This window comes from Fukomys damarensis, unplaced genomic scaffold, assembly GCF_012274545.1.
Source record: "Fukomys damarensis isolate Sample0158 unplaced genomic scaffold, DMR_v1.0_HiC HiC_scaffold_23, whole genome shotgun sequence".
In the NCBI taxonomy this organism is placed as follows: Eukaryota; Metazoa; Chordata; class Mammalia; order Rodentia; family Bathyergidae; genus Fukomys; species Fukomys damarensis.
This window is the reverse complement of record NW_022900935.1, coordinates 30,312,258-30,330,361: the sequence shown is the minus strand read 5'-3', so window position 1 is coordinate 30,330,361 and position 18,104 is coordinate 30,312,258. Positions and strand designations below refer to the sequence as shown.

The window sequence follows — 18,104 nt, the reverse complement described above, 5'->3', positions numbered from 1 at the left end:
TCACTGTTCATAAAAGTTGGCTTTAAAGGTGGGCTATCTGTGTACGTAGGCCTGAAGGTGCTAAAAAGTTTTCTCATACAGGAGCAAGCACGTCCGCACTGGTCTTTCAAGCAACTTTCTTAGGCCTTGAGGGCAAAAACAACCAGCATAGGTCAGACGACGGAAAGTAAGAACGCCTTTGCTCTTTCCCGCGCTTAGTGCTTAGGGCTCAGTGGCCACGTCCATTCCCCCGCCATCCGTAGGAAAAGACTAAAAGACTTCTGGCGTTCTGGTGTTTTACACGCTGATTCACAAAGGCTCACTCCTCGAATCTATCTGAAGGACAGGGTATACAAACTCTAACGAGAATAGGAAAAAGGTCTTTGGAACTTCATTTCGGCACTCGCTTCTATAAGAGAATAGTCTTCTTCCAGTCAGCACTTCCCAGCGTGTTCCTCCAACTAGCTCACCCGTACGTCATAAACGCGCCGCAGACGCCCACTCCCGTCGTCCTCCCCGCCAGCCTCGTCTCCCCCTCTCCCTCGCCCCGCCCACGTCAGGTTTCGAAATGCTCTCTGGGTGCTCCAAGAATCCAGCCTGGTCCCTCTTGGCTCCGCCCCTTCACTGTTTCCATTGGTTACCTCCGGAGCGTGACTGCGTTCTTGCCTCATAATAGGCTAAAATCAGTTGCGTCATCAGCGGCCAGAGGGTCGTGAGATGACGGAAGCTGGTTTGAGCGAGACCCGGCTGGAGGAGGTTTCAGGCCTGTCCTCCTTAGCGGCTACGGCCTCGTCAACGCCAGCCGCCGCTGCTGCCCTAGTTGCTGCCGCCTCCGGAACGCGGAGGAGGAGGAGCGGCTAGAGAAGTAGGGGGTGGATCCATGGGAACGGAATGCCCATTGCTACATCTGGGTAGTAAATGCTGAGGAGGGTCACGTTTGCTTCGGTCTGTGCCATCGGGAAGAAGTGGTGTGCGGCCGGGCGGGAGCTCGCGGCGGTGTGGAGAATTGAAGCACGGGGTCGGTGCGAAGACTCTACCAGACCCTTTCCTAAAACTCTGGCCATGCCTGGAAGGAACAAGGCGAAGTCCACCTGCAGTTGTCCTGATCTGCCGCCCAATGGACAGGATTTGGGTGAGAGCGGCCGGGTTGCCCGTCTAGGAGCGGATGAATCTGAGGAGGAGGGACGGAGCGGGTCTCTCAGTAACGCCGGAGACCCAGAGATCGTCAAATCTCCCAGCGATCCCAAGCAGTACCGGTGAGGGAAGAGGCTGGACTCGGGGCTAGAACAGGGTGTGGGCCTGTTGTTGATGCCGCCGTCACTTCTTGTCTCCGTATCTCCTGAAGGAGCAACAGAGCCAACTTCTCACCCCAAAATTCTTTCTTGGGTGGCGGTGGCAAGGGCGTAAGGCTTCTGTGTGGTGCCAAATCGGGCTCCACAAGGGATCAGGATGTCAGAACTGGAAGGGCTATCTGAGTAATTTTGACGTTTGCTAAAGCAAGAGTGGAGGTTTCTGAGAGGAAGGAACGCTGGGATTTGGATACTGTGTTATGAGGAATGGTTGACAGAGCTGGTGTCTTATTTCGGAAGAGAAGATATTTAAGGGAATACTATCACTAAACAAAATTTTGAGGGGTCCTTAAGCGAAAGGGAGTTAAAATTAGCAGGTGGAAAGTTCCACAAGTGGCTTCAGTAAAAGAACTTTGCATCATAGTTGACCTAAGATGAAGAGGTTTGTTTCCGTGGATAGCTCTCCGTACTAGAATGGTTGGGTGACCTCTGCCAAAAGTATGTTAGAGAGGACTTGGGCTTCAGTTTCAGTTGGATGAGTGGCAGGCCTGTATGGTTTCTTCTCATCCTGACATTTTAAAATTTTGCCTTGTGCAGTAATCCTCTAATCATTTCTAATAAATGATGATTCTTTCCTCACCTGAGTATTTCCTTCAGAGCCAGTTTATTTCATAGAATATTGTGACCATGATGTATTTTAAATAGAGTTCATATTGTCCCAGCTTCGTTTTACAGGTTGAGGAAATTGAGACCGAGCTTTTGCTTCTTGCTAATTACACAGCTAAATAATACCAGAGCTGGTATGAAAGGTTTGGCCATCTAACACCAAATCCAGCAGACCATTTGCTGAGTTTTAGAAAGTTCTTATTCATCTTGAATTGTAAATGAAGGATTCTAGGTTCAAAAATTTTTTAAACCTACAGTGTTAGAGTAGGAAAGAACCATAGAAACAAATCTTTTCCATTGCCCCACAGTCCCATGTCACAGATGACAAACTGAGGTCTAGAAAGATGTGCCTTAGTCCCAAGCCGAAGACCAGCCTGATTTTTCCTTTCACTCCATTTCTGGGGGATTAACAGTATGTAACACTTGGTGTTATTTTTTTTTTCTAGGCTGCCAGTGTCAAGATATGTATAGATCGGCCAGGTTTTCTGTTTTCCTTAGCAAAGATGTGGCTGTATTGGTAATTTGTAAATACACAAATTGAAAACTTGATAAAAATATTGCTTATTTTTGACCTTCCAGATTAAATTTTTAATGGTTCAAGGTTTTCTTTTCTGTTTATATGAAGTTACACAATAGCTAATGTTTACAGACTATACACTGTGTCTGCTATTACTATACACTGTGTTGTATATTGTTCTTACTGCTTTGGATATATTTAATGATCTTATTTTCTGCAAACTGATTTGGCAAATACTCATTAAAGCCTGCAGTGTGCCAGGTGCTGAGCTAGGTGAAATCTTGTCTGAAACTTGGTCAAATATAATACAATAAAATTTTATTCTGTACGATATACAACATTTTTTAAAGACAGTCCTTTCTTTCTTTCCTTTTTTTTTTGGTACAGGTGTTGAACTCGGGACCTTGCGCTTGCAAGGCAGGCATCAGAATCACTGAGCTAAGTCCCTGGCCCAAGACAGTCCTTTCTTTTAAGAAATTTACCTTGTATTAGGACGACATAGACATGTGAAAATCAAATTAGGGCACTAAAGTTTTATAGAAGCGAGAATGGAAGTATATGCTATGTAGATTGAGGAAAATAAAGTAGGAAGTGATATATTCCACCTGGAGAGAAAGGAAATTCTTCAAGGAGGAGATCTGCTTAATAGGTGTTCTTTGAGTAAATTGTTGCATTTCTGTCTTCAGGTGGCCTTTTAAGTCATTGTCTTTTGTTTCAGTTTACTTTAAAATGAAGGAGGTTAAACACAATAGTGTTTTTCAATAACTTCCTTTTCAGAAGAGCTCATCTGTTCACCTTTACTTGTTTTATATATTGGAGTTTCAATAGACTTTTGAAGAAAAGGTTTTGTTGCTCTAAAACATAGATGGAATACTTTGGGAGTAGATATTTTAAAGATTTACCCAGCAGGGGCTGATGGTGCATGCCTGTAATCCTAGCACAATGGGAACAAGAGACAGGAGCATCAAGTTCAAGCCCAGCCTGGGAAATTTAGCAGTTTAGTGTCACTGAATTTTTGTAACCAGAAACAGATGAAGTATCTCCAGGGTAATGAGCTAAATTATCCTTCCAAGAGCTGCTCAAGTGTTATCTGCATAAAGCTTTTCCAGACATGGAATTCATGTAGAATATTATATACGATCTAGTACAGGATACAACCATCAAATTGTATGTCTCTTGAATGTGTGAATAAGCACTAAAGGAGGTAGGTGTCTTTAAAGGTACCTTTTTTTGTGGGGGGGAGTACAAGGGTTGAACTAAGGACCTTGCATTGAGCTACATCCCTGGCCCTGGAGGAACAGTATGGTGGAAATGTCTTAAAACATTTACTGGTTTATTAAGTAATTGCCTGACAAATTTTACTTTTCTATATGTGTAACTTGTATTCAACTGTTTTGAAATATTAATATCTCTGGGGCAGCTAAAGTTTTTTTCTAGGGAGCTGTGTAAATGCTAGATGTTGATCCCCATCTGGAAGAATTAAGGGACTGCAGGTTGTGGACTGTTACTCATATTTTTAGTGGTTCAGAGTAGAGATTCTGGAATAATAGAATTAGTAGTGGTACATTCAAAATAGTAAATTATTTTAATGTAATGATAATTGTTAGGAAGTGTGGATCAACTAAGTATAAAACAATTTCTGTGTTTATTTATTAAAAGACCTGTATTTTCTAAGAATGAAGGGAGAAGAAGGAATGAAAAGGTGTGTAAGTTCTTCTTATTTAAATTTGGGCCAGACCGTTATAGTAAAGAGATGGCTATTTTAATAAATTCTCAATATACTATAGGAAATAATAGGTCCCTTGCTGAATAAGATACAGGCTATCTCTGAACATTTCTTATGTTGTTTACTATAATAGATTGCTGAACAGAAGAAGCAACAGAATCCAAATAAACAGAATGACTGCCTTGCCAACACTAACACCATCTAACTTCCTAAATACAGTAATTTAGTAGTGGGATGGCTCACTTCTGAGCAGATGCCTTAGGGCAGTGGTGGTGAACCTCCGGCAGGTGGGCTGCATCATCGAGAGCTCTAAAATTGCCCCCACAGGGAAATCTAAAGTATCAGAAGGTACCTAGGGACACATGAAAAAAACAGAGAACATTTTCTTTTGGATGGGGAAATCGTGGGTTTATTTGTTGATCTTTTCAACTAAAAACTCCTGAACTAGTAATGCTTCATTCAGTACCGTGAAGCATTAATTTGTATGCATATGTACACACTAATGGTGTGATCATAGACTTGCAGAACTTCAAAAGAAATTATTATGTATTTACATGTATATAAATCTTAGGAGCTTGGTACCATCTAATTCTTTGGTGTGACACCTGAATATAAATCTCAATTCCATGTGCACCCTCCTAGTCTCATAGAAGGAAGTGAGCTAGAAATGATCTCATAAGATTTATGCTCATTTAACAAAGCAAGTGCTTTTAAGGTTGAATACATTAAATCTTTTGACTACTTGTATGACTTTAATAAACATAACCATTGTCTCTTGTCATTCCCTAGATTTCTTTAAGGCGGGCTGATAGATTGGTAACAGTAGAAAGAGCTGTGTTGTTTTCAGATAGGTTAGCATTAAAAGGCTGTTTTTGAAGACCTGAGTGATGATGTTAGATACCCATTTTTGCCTTTAAGGAGCAGTGGTATATGTAGTAGTAGAGTTAGCAGATACTGAAACTGATGCATTAAATGTAATAGGTGTTAAGATAAAGATATATATATATATATATATATCAGACATTTTAAATCATTTATGTATTTGGTTTTTTATTTGCTAGTTATATGACCATGAGCAAATTAACCCATATCTCTGAGGCTCCAGATCTTTAAGTACACAGGAGAGAAACCTATAAACAATTCAAACTGAAAAGAAGCAGTCAGAAAGCAGAAGGAAAACTGAATGATATTGGTCTCTTTAAAAAATGAAAAACCAGGGGCCAGGGTTTTAGCTCAGTGGCTCCGCTGCCTGCCTCACAAGCACAAGGATCTGAGTTCATCCTGGGTACCAGAAAACAAAAACAAAAATGAAAACCTGCTGGGTGGTAGTTCATACTATAATCTCAGCTACTCTGGAGGTTGAAGAAGTGGGATTGCAAGTTCAAGGTCAGCCTGGGCAATTTAGTTAGGCGCTGTTTTAAAAGCGCTGGAGGGCTGGGGATTTAGCTCAGTGGTACACTCCTACATCTCAAGTGCAAGATCCCCAGTTCAATTCCCAGTACTGAAGGAAAAAAAAAAGCACTGGGGAGCTTAGTGGTAGATGTTTCATTGTGTTGGGGCCCTGGGTTCAAATTCCCAGTGAACTCAAAACATAGAATAAGCAAAAAATGATCATAATTGGGTGATACTGAGAGGTCAATAAGAATTGAAAACAGTCTTTTAGAAGTCCAATAAATTATTGCTGAGGAAAGCAGTTTCAAAGGAAGGAAGCAGTTCAAAGGCAGAAGCTGGGTTGTACTGAATTAAGGAATAATGAATAGAAACGTATTTTGTTTATGAGGTAAGCATTTTTAAAGTTAAGTTTTAAAGGGAAAGGGATAAAAGCTTTTCGGATAAAGAAGTCCTATAGCTAGAGTCCCTGGGAGAGTTTTTTCAAGATGGAAGAAACACGAACATGTTTATTGCCTGAGGGAAAAGAAACTTTGCTAAGAAGAGGCTGAAGATACAGAAGATAATTGATGGGTGGTGAGAGGGGGTGGGTTAAGAATATACTGTGCTTGGAAGGATTGGCTTTACAGAGAAGGAAGAGAACTGAAGGTAGAGGAAGGTATAATGAGCTGAAAGCAATGAGCTGAAAGGGGACTTAGCTTTTCTGTGAAGTAGGCCCTGAGGCGTTTTCAAGTGATCCTCTAAGAAGTGTAAGGGAAGTAATGTAATGGGAGGTACAGGGGAAATCTTGAGGGTAGAACTTTGAGATCGATAATGTTAGGGAATGAGTAAAGCGTATTTTGTGGGTTATTGAACATAGAAATTACCTAAGTAAAGCAGTGTTTTGAGATTAATTTGAAGAGAGTGACATTGATACAATATGGCGAGACTGGTTTAAGAGGCAGTTGTAAGTTTGTGTCAGATGGTGTGCAGTGACAAAAGGTACTAGTCTTTCTCTTTATTTAAATTTTTTTCTATTAGTACAAGTTTGTAATACGTAATGATTGCATTTATTGTGGGAGTTTACACATGTACATAATACATCTTCTCTGTTGTTCCTTTTCCCTTGCATCCCTCTGTTCTCCAAGTCTTTTTCTCCTTCCCATTTGAAAAAGCGCTATTTCCGTTTTTCCTTCCATTCTCTTTTTAATCCTTTTCCTTTCCTTCTCTTCCCCTTCCTTCTACCTCTTGTTCCCCTTCCTATTTGAAAAAGATCTCCCTACTTCTTGTTTCCTATCCTTTATTTTGCTTTTTATCTATAGATACACATTTTAAAATAATTTTACTGGTATATTTCATATATACATAAGGAAAACATTTCTCATAGGGAATTTGTGCCCTGTACAAGATATGTCTTGATTCTCCTGTTTTCTCCATTTCCCTCCCCTCCAACTCCTGTTCGCTCCTTATTTATAAAAGCTGTTTCCATTTTTCCCCTTCTATTCTTTTTTCTTTTCCCTTTCTCCCTTCCCCCTCCCCTCCTAGTTCCCTTCCTATTTGAACATTTTCTTCCCATTTCCCAATATCTATTATACATTTTGGTTCTTATTTACTCTTTCAGTTTCTCATACCAGACAAACAATGTGAAATTTAAACATGAATGTCCAATTTATTTCACTTGAGTATTGTCTCAAGGTGCATCCATTTATCTAGAAATGCCTCAAGTTTATCCTTCTTTATGGCAGAGTACTACTCCATTTTATATGAAAAATATCTAATCATCCTTTGATGGGCATTTGGGCTGTTACAAATTGTGCTGCCATAAACAAGGGTGTGTATATATTGCTGTGGTTTGATGATTTTAATTCTTTTGGGAAGATACCAAGAAGGAGAATAGCTGGGTCAAATGCAAACTCTAGTTTTAATTTTTTTTTTTTTTTGGTAGTTGAAACTGACCTGGAACTCACTATATAGCCTAGGCTGGTCTCAAATTCACAGCAATCCTCCTGCCTCATCCTCCCCAGTGCTGGGATTACAGACATGCATTACCACGCCCAGGTCTAGTTTTAGTTTTTTGAGGAATCTCCACACTGATTTCCACAGTGTTATATTGATGTTTTAAAAGAGTTCTATAGGCTTTAGACCAGAAAGGTAGCTAAATTTCCAAATGTACTATTGCATAGTTAATGAATAATGTTATAGCCTTAAATCGTTAAGTTTCAGGCCTGGATAGACAGAGCTAAAAATTTTTGGTTAAAAGAGGGTACTTGGAGAGCAGGGATTGGGGAGACTTTAATTATGTGGCTTACCACTCTGCATAGGTCTCAAGTTTTAGATTTAAATACATAAGTTCTTAACTGTGGTTTTAAATTTTAGTGAGTGGAAGCGGCTTCTTAACAAAAGGTTGGTTTATTTTATTGTGAAACAAAAGTGAAGAAATGAGTGCTTTATTTATTGTAAAGAAAATACCCTATTCTTAATTCTTGGAAATCGTTCAGAATCTATTCCAGTGTTCATTGTTAGCATAGGAGCAACGAGAGGATGAAACCAAATCAAGGAAGACAAGCTAGAAAAGTTTTAGAGGAAAATTGACATTTTAGAAATCAACTCCCCCTATATATACATATGTATGTATATGTATGCATATGTATATATTTATACAAATACATATAAACATAGTGCTTGAGAGTACATGATTGGAGGGAAACTAGTGACAAGTTATAATAATTGTGAAGAGAGTCCCCAGTTGTACTCTTTGACCTAAAATGATCTAACACCATCTTTCCAACACTAGAAATAAGCAGTTTAAAACCAGAACTGGAGGGGCCAGGGATTTAGCTCAGTGGTTCCGTCCCCTGCCTTGCAAGCACAAGGACCCGACTTCAATCTCCAGTACCAAAAACAACAAAAAAACAACTGGAGTCACTGATTGTTTTTACATATGAGAAGGTGAAGTTTGAAGCCTATATTACAGGTATGTATATTTCTTGGTATGGCTACTGGAAAATTTATTTGCACATTCTCATATACAGATATTGCTGCAATGGAAATTGATCGATGTTGCTTGCTTGTGTGTGAATGTTCCTACAATATACCTAGAAATGAAGTTATTGGGTTAAAAGGTATTCGGAGTTTGTATTTTTAAAAAGTCAGTAATGCCCTATTTCCCATAAAAGTTGTGTACCGTTTGAGATTCATCAGCAGTGTTGGAGAATGAGAATTCTTTTGTCTCCTTCCAGCGTTAGTTATTAGTTATTATTATTTAGGTAATTTGCTGGATGAAAAATATTTCATTGTTTTAATTTTATTGTCTTTGGTTTCTGGTGAGGCTGATCATCATTTCATATAATAGACATCTTGTATTTCTTTTTTTTTCTTTTTATTTCTTATGTTTCTTTGTTTCTTTTTGGCATTTTTGAAACAGGGTTGGGCTGTGTAGTTCAGGCTGGCCTTGAACTCACTATGTGTTTAATTTGAGGTCCCCCTGTGTCATTCAAGTGCTTTAATTTATTTTTGCCCCCTGTACTGGGGATTGAACTCAGAACCTTGTGCTTGCAAGTGAGGTGCCACTCAGTTAAATCCCTAGCACCCCCCTAACTCAAGACCTTGTACTTGCAAGGCAGGTGTGGTGCCTTTTTTTTTTAACCCTCTCCCTTTCTTTCTTCCTTCCTCCCTCCTTTCTTTGCAGTGCTAAGGATTGAGCCCAGGGCCTTTCCAATGAGTTACATCCCCATCCCTTCTTAAATTAAAAAAATTTTTGAGACAGGTTTTTCTTAAGTCACTAAGTTGTTCGGACTGGGCTCAATATTGTGATCCTCCTGCCTGTCCCAGAGTGCTGCCACATCTGACTATCCAGAAATGTTTTAAATTGATCTCTGTTCAGAGCAGTGTTATGAAATCCTTCACCTACCTGCTCTAAGCTGAGATGTGATTCATCTTTTTGACCAGTTGCTTAATGTCTGAATTATCAGATGTATAGGGCTGGTGGTATCTGCAGCTTCAGGCATCCACAGAGGGTCTTAGAAATATAACCCTCCCACCCCCAAAAGGTAGACTCCTGTATAGCACCGCATTTCCATTTTTTTCCTTTGTATCTTTTGGATTTTATGTCTTGTTTATTGCAAATTCTTTTCACTAAAATATTATAACTTCTTTCAAATAATTTAACAACATTCTTTCGTTTTAGCTCCCTATAAATATTATACATATATAATTTTATTACAAACAAGTAAAACAGACATTATGAAGCATGAAAGTTCTCCTTTTACCTTTCTCTACTTTTATTGCTACATTTGGTTTGTACACTTTTAGTTCTTCTGTTATACTTTTTTTTTTTGTACCTGGGATCAAACTCAGGACCTTGCGCTTGTAAGGTAGGTGTGGTGCTGCTGAGCTAAATCCTTCTTCTGCTATACTTTTATATGCACTTAATGTGTACTTGTATATATGTACAAAATTTAAAAGTAAAACTAAGCATTGGATTTTATTTGATATTTTGTCTAGCAGATTTTACATACTATGTATTGGTCATTTCAGGCATCATCATTCTTTATTCAACAGATGTTTCTTAAATATTTGGTATGTGCCAGGTGATATAGCGTATAGCTGTGAGGGGAAAAAGAAGCTGACCTCTGAGTTAACAATGGTGCAGACAGGAAAAAAAAAAGTCAAGTAGTGACAGATGGTATGAAGAAGGTTAAGTCTTGATGGTGAAGGGTGTGGTTTTTATTCTTTTTATCCTTGAATATCATAGTACTGAAGCATAAAGGGTAGAAAATAGATGTTTTTCAAGTGAGTATACTAAAGAATTAGTGTAAATGGGAGCAGTCTGTAACAGGCACCTAGTGGCCAAACTACCACAGTTTTGTTGTTTTTTAGGCAGAGTCTCCCTTTGTAGTTCAGGCTGGCCCTGAACTCATTATGTAGCCCAGCCTGGCCTCGAACTTGTCAGTCCTCCTGCCTTAGCACTCTTTTTTTCTTTTGGTACCAGGGATTGAACTAGGGTCCTTGTACTTGCGAGGCAGGTGGCGCAACCACTGAGCTAAATCCCCGGCCCCCTGCCTTAGCATTCTTGAGTGCTGAGATTACAGGTGTGCACCACCACGCGCAGCTTACCACAGTAGTTTTTAACTGCATACTACCAGCCTGAGGGATTTAGTTTTTTTGGAGAGGTAACCATTTTTTTAGTTGTAAAAGCCGTGGTTCAAGACTCGTATACATTGTAAAAAAGCAAGTCTACAGGATTTAAATTTATATAATTTTTTTGCTTTAACACAAGCTAGCTAGTTGACTGCTGTGTATATGGAGGGTGTTTCTCTTGGGCTAAGTTGTCTGGCACAGTGGAATATTTCTAAATTAAAAAGGCTGAGAGGTGGGAATATTGTGTGTTCAACTTCTAAAACGCATTTTATGAATATGTAAATATATTTATATAGTTCACAATTCAAAGTGAAGTATGTCCCTTTATTTTCCTCTACCTGTTCAGAGACTGATTTTTGAGGCTCCCTCCCCATATGAACTGATTTGATTAGTTTATAAATGCAATAGTCTTTCCTTATCCATGGAGGCTTTGGTTCCAAGACCCTCAGGGGATGTCTGAAACCATGAAAAGTGCAAACCTTATGCATTTACATAAACCTTTGCCATCTTAACTCTTAGCTAATCAGTCATTCATTGTGGCCATAACTTTTGCTGTTTGTGGTATAATAGCAAAAGCACAGATTTCTTTGTCCTTCTTTACAATTTCATAGACTATTCCTGCAGATTATAGCAAAACTGAACCTAAAATTTTTTCTTTCCTTATTGATTTGAGAACTTTGACCTTTCACTTAATGGAAGCACTTTATGGCTTCTCTTGGGCATATGCAGATTACTAGCATCTTCACTGTTAAGCTTTGGGGGGCATTATAAGTTAATTAAGGGTTACTTGAACACAGGTACTATGTTACCACAACAACCCACTTGATGACCAAGACAGCCACTAAGTGACTAATGCGTAAGTAGCATCTACAGTGTGGATATGCTGGACAGTAAGGTGATTTCACATTCTTGACTAAATGGAATAGGATGGTGTGAGATTTCATTAAGCAGTTCAAAATGATGTGAAGTTAAAATGTATAAATTAGGGTTTTCAGTCCATGGTTGAAAGTGGTTAACTGAAACTGTGGATAAGAGGATAGATGGGGCTGGTTGTGGTGGCGCATGCCTGTGATCCCAGCACTTGAGAGGCTGAGGCAGGAGGATTGCTGGGAGTTTGAAGCCAACTACATAGTGAGACCCCCTCTCACAAAATTAAAAAAGAGGTTAGATGAGTACTACTGTAGTGTTGGTTTTTGTCTGTATATGCTTGGATTGTTTTTTTGTTTGTTTTTAAATTACTAATCTCATCCCTTGTGTTGATATAATAAATAGCTGAATTAAAATATTTTGTTAATTTTTTTTCAGATACATCAAATTACAGAATGGCTTGCAGGCACTTTTGATTTCAGATCTAAGTAATATGGAAGGTAAAACAGGAAACACAATAGATGATGAGGATGAAGAGGAAGAAGAAGAGGAAGATGATGAGGAGGATGAGGATGAGGATGAGGATGATGACGATGAGGATGAGGATTCTGGAGCCGAAATAGAAGATGATGAAGAAGAGGGTTTTGATGATGAATTTGATGATAACAAACATGATGATGATGATGATCTTGACACTGAAGATAATGAATTGGAAGAATTGGAAGAGAGGGCAGAAGCTAGGAAAAAAACCACTGAAAAACAGGTGTGATTTATATCTGTTTTTGTCTTTGTTAAATTTGGTAAATTTTTCTTTGTTAAATTTTGAGATAACTACTAAGCTCGTGCTTTCTTACCTGCCAAAAGGAAATATATATTTACTTTTTATTTTCAATAAGGGTCTATGCTGTATAGGGATTATATTTTGAAAACATTGTTTTGATTATAAAGGAAATATTCATTATAAAAGCCATGAAATATAAAGAAAACCAAAATATAGAAATTATCACCTCTCAGAGGTAGTGAGTGACAATATTTGAATTAATGTGTATTTATATACATTGTATATTTTAAAAACAAATGCCAGGTGGTGAGGACCTGCATAAATTTTAGCATAGGGTGAGGAATAGGAGAGTACATTATTCTCGGAGAGGCTGGAGAAAGAAGAGAATGAGGCTAGTGTATAATCTTCATTTGAGCCCAGAGTTCTAATTTCTGTTTAGGTAGTTGAATTTGATATAGGTTTTTTTAAAAATTTTGGTACCAGGGATTGAACTCAGGACTTTGAGCTTGTGAAGCAGGTGTGGTGCCACTGACCTATATCCCTGGCCCTTGATATAGTTATTTTTGTGGGAAAGCACCAAAGATGGGGCCAGTTAAACAACAACTAAGAAATAGATATGTAGACCTTAATAGGAGAATTTCCCTTATGAAGAGTACCTCCACTTTGTACTAGGGAGTTCTCAGAAGATAATATTTTGGAAGCATAGTGGTATTGACCAGCAAATGTTTATTAAAGTTAGTTTCTTGAATACAGTAACATATTCAACATGGTACAATCTACATATACAGGATTTGCGGTCAGATTATTAAGTCTAAAATTTAGGTATTATATTAATACGTAAAACTGGTCAGCCCTTAAAGATGTGAAAATGTGAGCCATAACTAATAATGATGTTTTGTTTTGTCTTAATGATATGAAAGTCTCTACGTTCCCAGGCAAGTCTCAAACTCCTAGGCTTAGGTGATCATACCATCTCAGCTTCCTGAGTAGCTGGGACTACCAGCATGCAAACTTCAGGAGGCTTCTGCATTTTTAAATTAATCTTTTTGATAGTCATTTTTTGTGAAAAAAAATTTAAAAATAAAGACTGTACTAGTTATTTTACTAAGTTGTTGGGGAGATTGAGTTATACTTCTCAGAAGCTTTATTGGGATGTGTCATTAGTGGAATCCTTGCCTAGCATATGTGACACCTTGTCTTTAATTCCCAGCATTACCAAAAACAAAACAAAACAAAAAAGCTTTTTGCTCCTTCTTACTTAAATATTGAGTAATGCCTATTTCTGTGTAGCTTTAGAGGTTAAGGAAGGCTTTACAGATGAAGTTCAAAAATACTGAAAAATAAATATCACTTCATAACGTATACTAAACTCTTTACAAACAAAGGGAATTAATACATTCCCCCTTTTTTTTTTTTTTTTTGCTGTAGTGGGGATTGAACTTGGGACCTTGTGTGCTTGCAAGGCAGGTGGTGGCTCCACTGAGCTAAACTTCCAGCCCAGTACATTCACTTTTAATGAAAAATAAATTTAATAATTTCCATTAGAACAATAATAGGAAGTAGGTCTTTTTATTTTTTTGTTTGTTTATTTATTTATTTATTTAGGTACTGTGGATTGAACTCAGGACCTTGTGCTTGTGAGGCAGGTGGTGGCACCACTGAGCTAAATCCCGTCCCTCTCTTTTCTTTTCTCCTCTCCTTCCCCTCCCCTCCCCTCCCCTCCCTTCCTTTTCATACTGGGGATTGAACTCACGTCCTTGTGCTTGCAGGGTAGGCTGGAACCACTGAGCTAAATCCCCGGCCCCCTCTTTTCTTAAGGTCACATAATTTTTGAGGTCTATTTTAGCTCCAAGGCTGATGTGCTATAACTTCTCTGAATGTATTTGTTACCTATAAGTTTCTTTCTTTATTTCTCTGTATATAAGGAATTTGTGTTTCTAAGTAGCTTTTCCTGTGCTTTGGCCCTCTTTGTGTCTTTTATTAACTGATAAAGTAACAGCTTTGGAGCAGTGAAATCATTTTCATTCAGAAACAGTGACTACACTAGTGAAAGGAAGCAATGTATGATTCCATAAACTGGGAAATAGTTTATGTTCATTGAATAACTGCCTGGAAAAGGGAATAAAACAGATTAGTTTAGGTAAGAGATACCTTAAGAGTGGTATACAGTATAAAGCAGTTTTATGATTTTTGAGAAATGTAAATCTTGTTAAATGTAAATATGAGAATTAATAAAGGTAGCAAAATAACTAAGTTTTTTTGGTAGAACCCTTACTAAATAATTACTTTTCTGAGGGCTGGGGATTTAGCTTAGTGGTTCTGCCACCTGCCTCACAAGTACAAGGACCCGAGTTTGATCCCCAGTATCAAAAACAAAAATTACTTTTCTGAAACATCTTTTTAAACTTTCCTTGAGTTTTTTCCTCCTAGCAGTTGTTCTTAATCTGAAAGTTTGATAAGTTAATAAGATTGAAATTTAAGTATGACATACTGAATTATTGATTCAGGGCTTTCTTAATTCTCACATATGAATTTCTCAAGTATGAATTTCTTGGGTAGAAAATTCTCAAGTATGACTTTCTTTTCTAGCAATCGCAGAACCTGTTTTTGCTGTGGTCAAAGCTGACTGATAGACTGTGGTTTAAGTCATCTTACTCAAAAATGTCTTCAGCCCTGCTGGTCGAGACAAGAAATCTTTATGAGGTAGTTGGAGCTGAAAGCAGGTTAGGCACCTATTAAACATCACAGAACAGGTTAGAGTATGGTTTGAAGAGTGGCTATTCCTCCATGTTTTAACTGAGTTTATGTGCATAAGTCTTCAACATGAGATATATAGTATCAAGTGAGGCTGTTTTTCTAAAAACATACTTTCATTTTTCTGTCACATGGTTGGATTGTACACCAGATACTCCCTATTTTCTAAACGTTTTTTTCCCTAAGAGGATATCTTTATCAAAACAATCTGTTTCACCAAATGGATTAGCCCAGTGAGTTGATATTTATAAAATTTGGGAAACTAAATATTCACCATCTTATCTTCAAATTTTCAAATTGACTTTTTCTGTCTCAACTTACAGTGATATAAGGGTGTGCCCCAGTCATTTTAAGTGCAGGATTTCTTATATTATGGCTATTCATTTTGTTAAAAACCTGTTTTCCAAAGGCATTGGGAGAAATGTGGCCTGCTAAGTAATGTATGCTATATATGTTTAGTAAGAAGTGAAGAACTAAAAAGCCTCTTTAAGGTCTAGTTCTATAGTTTTTTTAATAGCTAAAGATTTTATCTTTAATTGTTACTATTTTTGTTAGATATTTTTCTAAAATGTTATTTTATCTCCTATTTTAATAAAAACAAAACTTTCTGAGTAACATTGAGAGGTTTCATGTCTAGTTACTGAACATACAGAGCCTTTGTTTAAAGATCTTTAATCTACTTAAATGTGAATTTTGCAGATTTCAAAAATCTGATAGTTCAAGGAATGATCCTGGTTCAGAAGTCAGAAATTCTGACTTGAAATTATAATTGGATGGGTTGGCTAGTCGTCTTCCTTTTTTTTTTTTCCCTTCTTCTTTTTTCCTGTCATTTTCTGCTTTTTTTTCCTTAGGTCTGCACCTGTTCAGCCTTTGGCAGGATGTCAAGTGGAGGAGCAGCAGGGTGAAACTGACACATTTCTGGTGAGTTTCACTTTGCTGCTCCTCCTGATTCTCAGGGAAAGAATTTTATTAGTTTCCTATTGGAAAACTTCCATCTCCAAATGAATCCTTAAGAGGAGATGCTAATATGATTCCTTTAAGATTGATCCTACTATTCGTATGTGTTTTACTTACTCCAGTCTGCAGCGGCTCTTTGTGTTGGAGTTGGGAGTTTTGCTGATCCAGATGACCTGCCCGGGCTGGCACACTTTTTGGAGCACAGTAAGATCTTGTAAAATATCATTCTCAAGTGTTTTTTTTTTCTCTAAATATATATGAATTGATTTAGGAAATACATTTATGTGTTTGTTAGAAATATGATGCACAATAAAACCTTTGCTAGCATAATCCATTCTGGAAACATGCTTGCAATATAAAGCATTTATAATGTGAAAGCAAATTTCCCCTTAAGAAATAATGGAGGGCGGGGATTTAGCTTAGTGGTTCCTCTACCTGTAAGTGCAAGGTCCTGAGTTCGATTCCCAGTACCAAATTAAAAAAAAGGAAATAATGGAAACTCAGATGATTCATTCCACAATCTAAAAATATTTATATACAATTATTGCACTATTGTAATATAATATAAAATAATAAACAATATACAAAATATAAAGAAAAATAAATTAACCTGAACTTACTTTTGCAAACCTTTCTGGCTGGTGTGAGGAGGGAGGCAAAAGAGGAGGGTTATTATGTAGGAAGACTTTCACTACTGCTATCATTAATGGATTCACTACTGCCTATTGGCTCAGTGGAATCTTTTTTCATGCAACTTTAATAAGGAACCTGTTTCCCACATTTTTTCACATCTCTCTAATCTCATTTGAAGTGAAGGATTCCTCTTTCCCCTCCTCCTCTGCAGGCGACATTTCCTTCATAACCTTTTGCTGTTGGGAGATGATTGCTCACCGTCCTGCAGGAGATGGGGAGAGGGAGTGGGGAAGGAGAAGAAGAGAAAGTAAAAGGAGAGAGAAGAGAGAGGGAAGGAGGGAAAGAGAAAGATGGAGAGAGGGAGGAACCATTGGATCACCAGTTGTGATCGTGTTATAGTCATTGTTACTACTCATAGTGTAAGACATTGCTCATTTGTTGAGTTAAAGTTGATTAGAAATGTTTTGCTCTTGTGGAACATTCACAGAAGAAGTTACTTGTGATCCAAGGTTTCACTGTATATTTAACAAGAGAAAAAGCTAAGACTTCTGATTTATGAATATCATGGGGGAAACTTAAGCTCCTTAAATGTACTTGTATTTTAGATTAGAATGAAACCTGTTGTAAAATATAGGCATATTATTCAGGTATGGTAAAGCCAACAGACTAGATGATGATTACCATTGTCTAGAAATTGTCTAACCTTTATTGGGGCATTTGTTTTAGTGTCAGCAAGGCCTAGAATGTCAGAACATTAGAAACACAGAAAAATAAAAAGGCATGATCAACAAGAGAACAAAACAGAGTTTCAGTTTAATTATGGATGTAGCTAAATAAATGCTATGTGGCTACTACACAGTTACAGATACATAAATCCATATTTTTTCTGAATTACTCATTTTAAAAGTATTTTAAAGCTATTTGAAGGTAAACTTCTCACCTTATGAGATTTCATGTTAGCAATTAATTGCATATATGCTCATGTTTAAATTTTAACCTTTTTGTAAGTTATATATTTCTTTGTCTTAAATGAAATACTTAGTGTTTTTTTTTGGGGGGGGGTACTGGGGATTGAACTCTGGCCCTTGTGCTTGCGAGGCAGGTGGCAGAACCACTGAGCCAAATCCCCGGCCCTATTACTTAGTTTTTCTTAGTATAAAAGTGATACATGAGCATGATAGAATGTTGTGAAAGCAGCACTCTAATAAAGAAAGTGTTAACTAGATATAGCTATTGTTAATTTGTTGGTATACTTCCTATTTTTCTATACACAAGAAAGTTCAAGTGGAATGTGATGGTGCACGCTGATAATCCCAGCACTCTGGGAGGCTGAGGCAGGAGAACTGTAAATTTTAGCCAGTCCTGGGCAATTTAGTGACTTTGAGACCTAGAGGGGGCCAGGGATGTAGCTCAGTGCACAGCACCTAC

General features: G+C 37.8%; 1 protein-coding gene across 4 annotated transcripts in view; it reads left to right on the top strand.

Annotated features, from left to right (window-relative positions):
* The first annotated feature begins 662 nt into the window (after positions 1-662).
* Nrdc (nardilysin convertase) overlaps positions 663-18,104 on the top strand; it is a 61,150-nt gene continuing 43,708 nt past the window's right edge. The window contains exons 1-5 of one of the 4 annotated variants that reach the window (XM_010610308.3): positions 663-1,235; positions 11,990-12,314; positions 14,922-15,055; positions 15,938-16,007; positions 16,166-16,247. In XM_010610308.3, coding sequence (XP_010608610.1) covers positions 898-1,235; positions 11,990-12,314; positions 14,922-15,055; positions 15,938-16,007; positions 16,166-16,247 — 949 coding nt within the window. In that variant the 5' untranslated portion in view covers positions 663-897. Of the gene's footprint in view, positions 1,236-11,989; positions 12,315-14,921; positions 15,056-15,937; positions 16,008-16,165; positions 16,248-18,104 lie in introns of those variants that run through there. The other 3 variants (XM_010610309.3, XM_033767554.1, XM_033767553.1) reach the window with 3 other exon arrangements.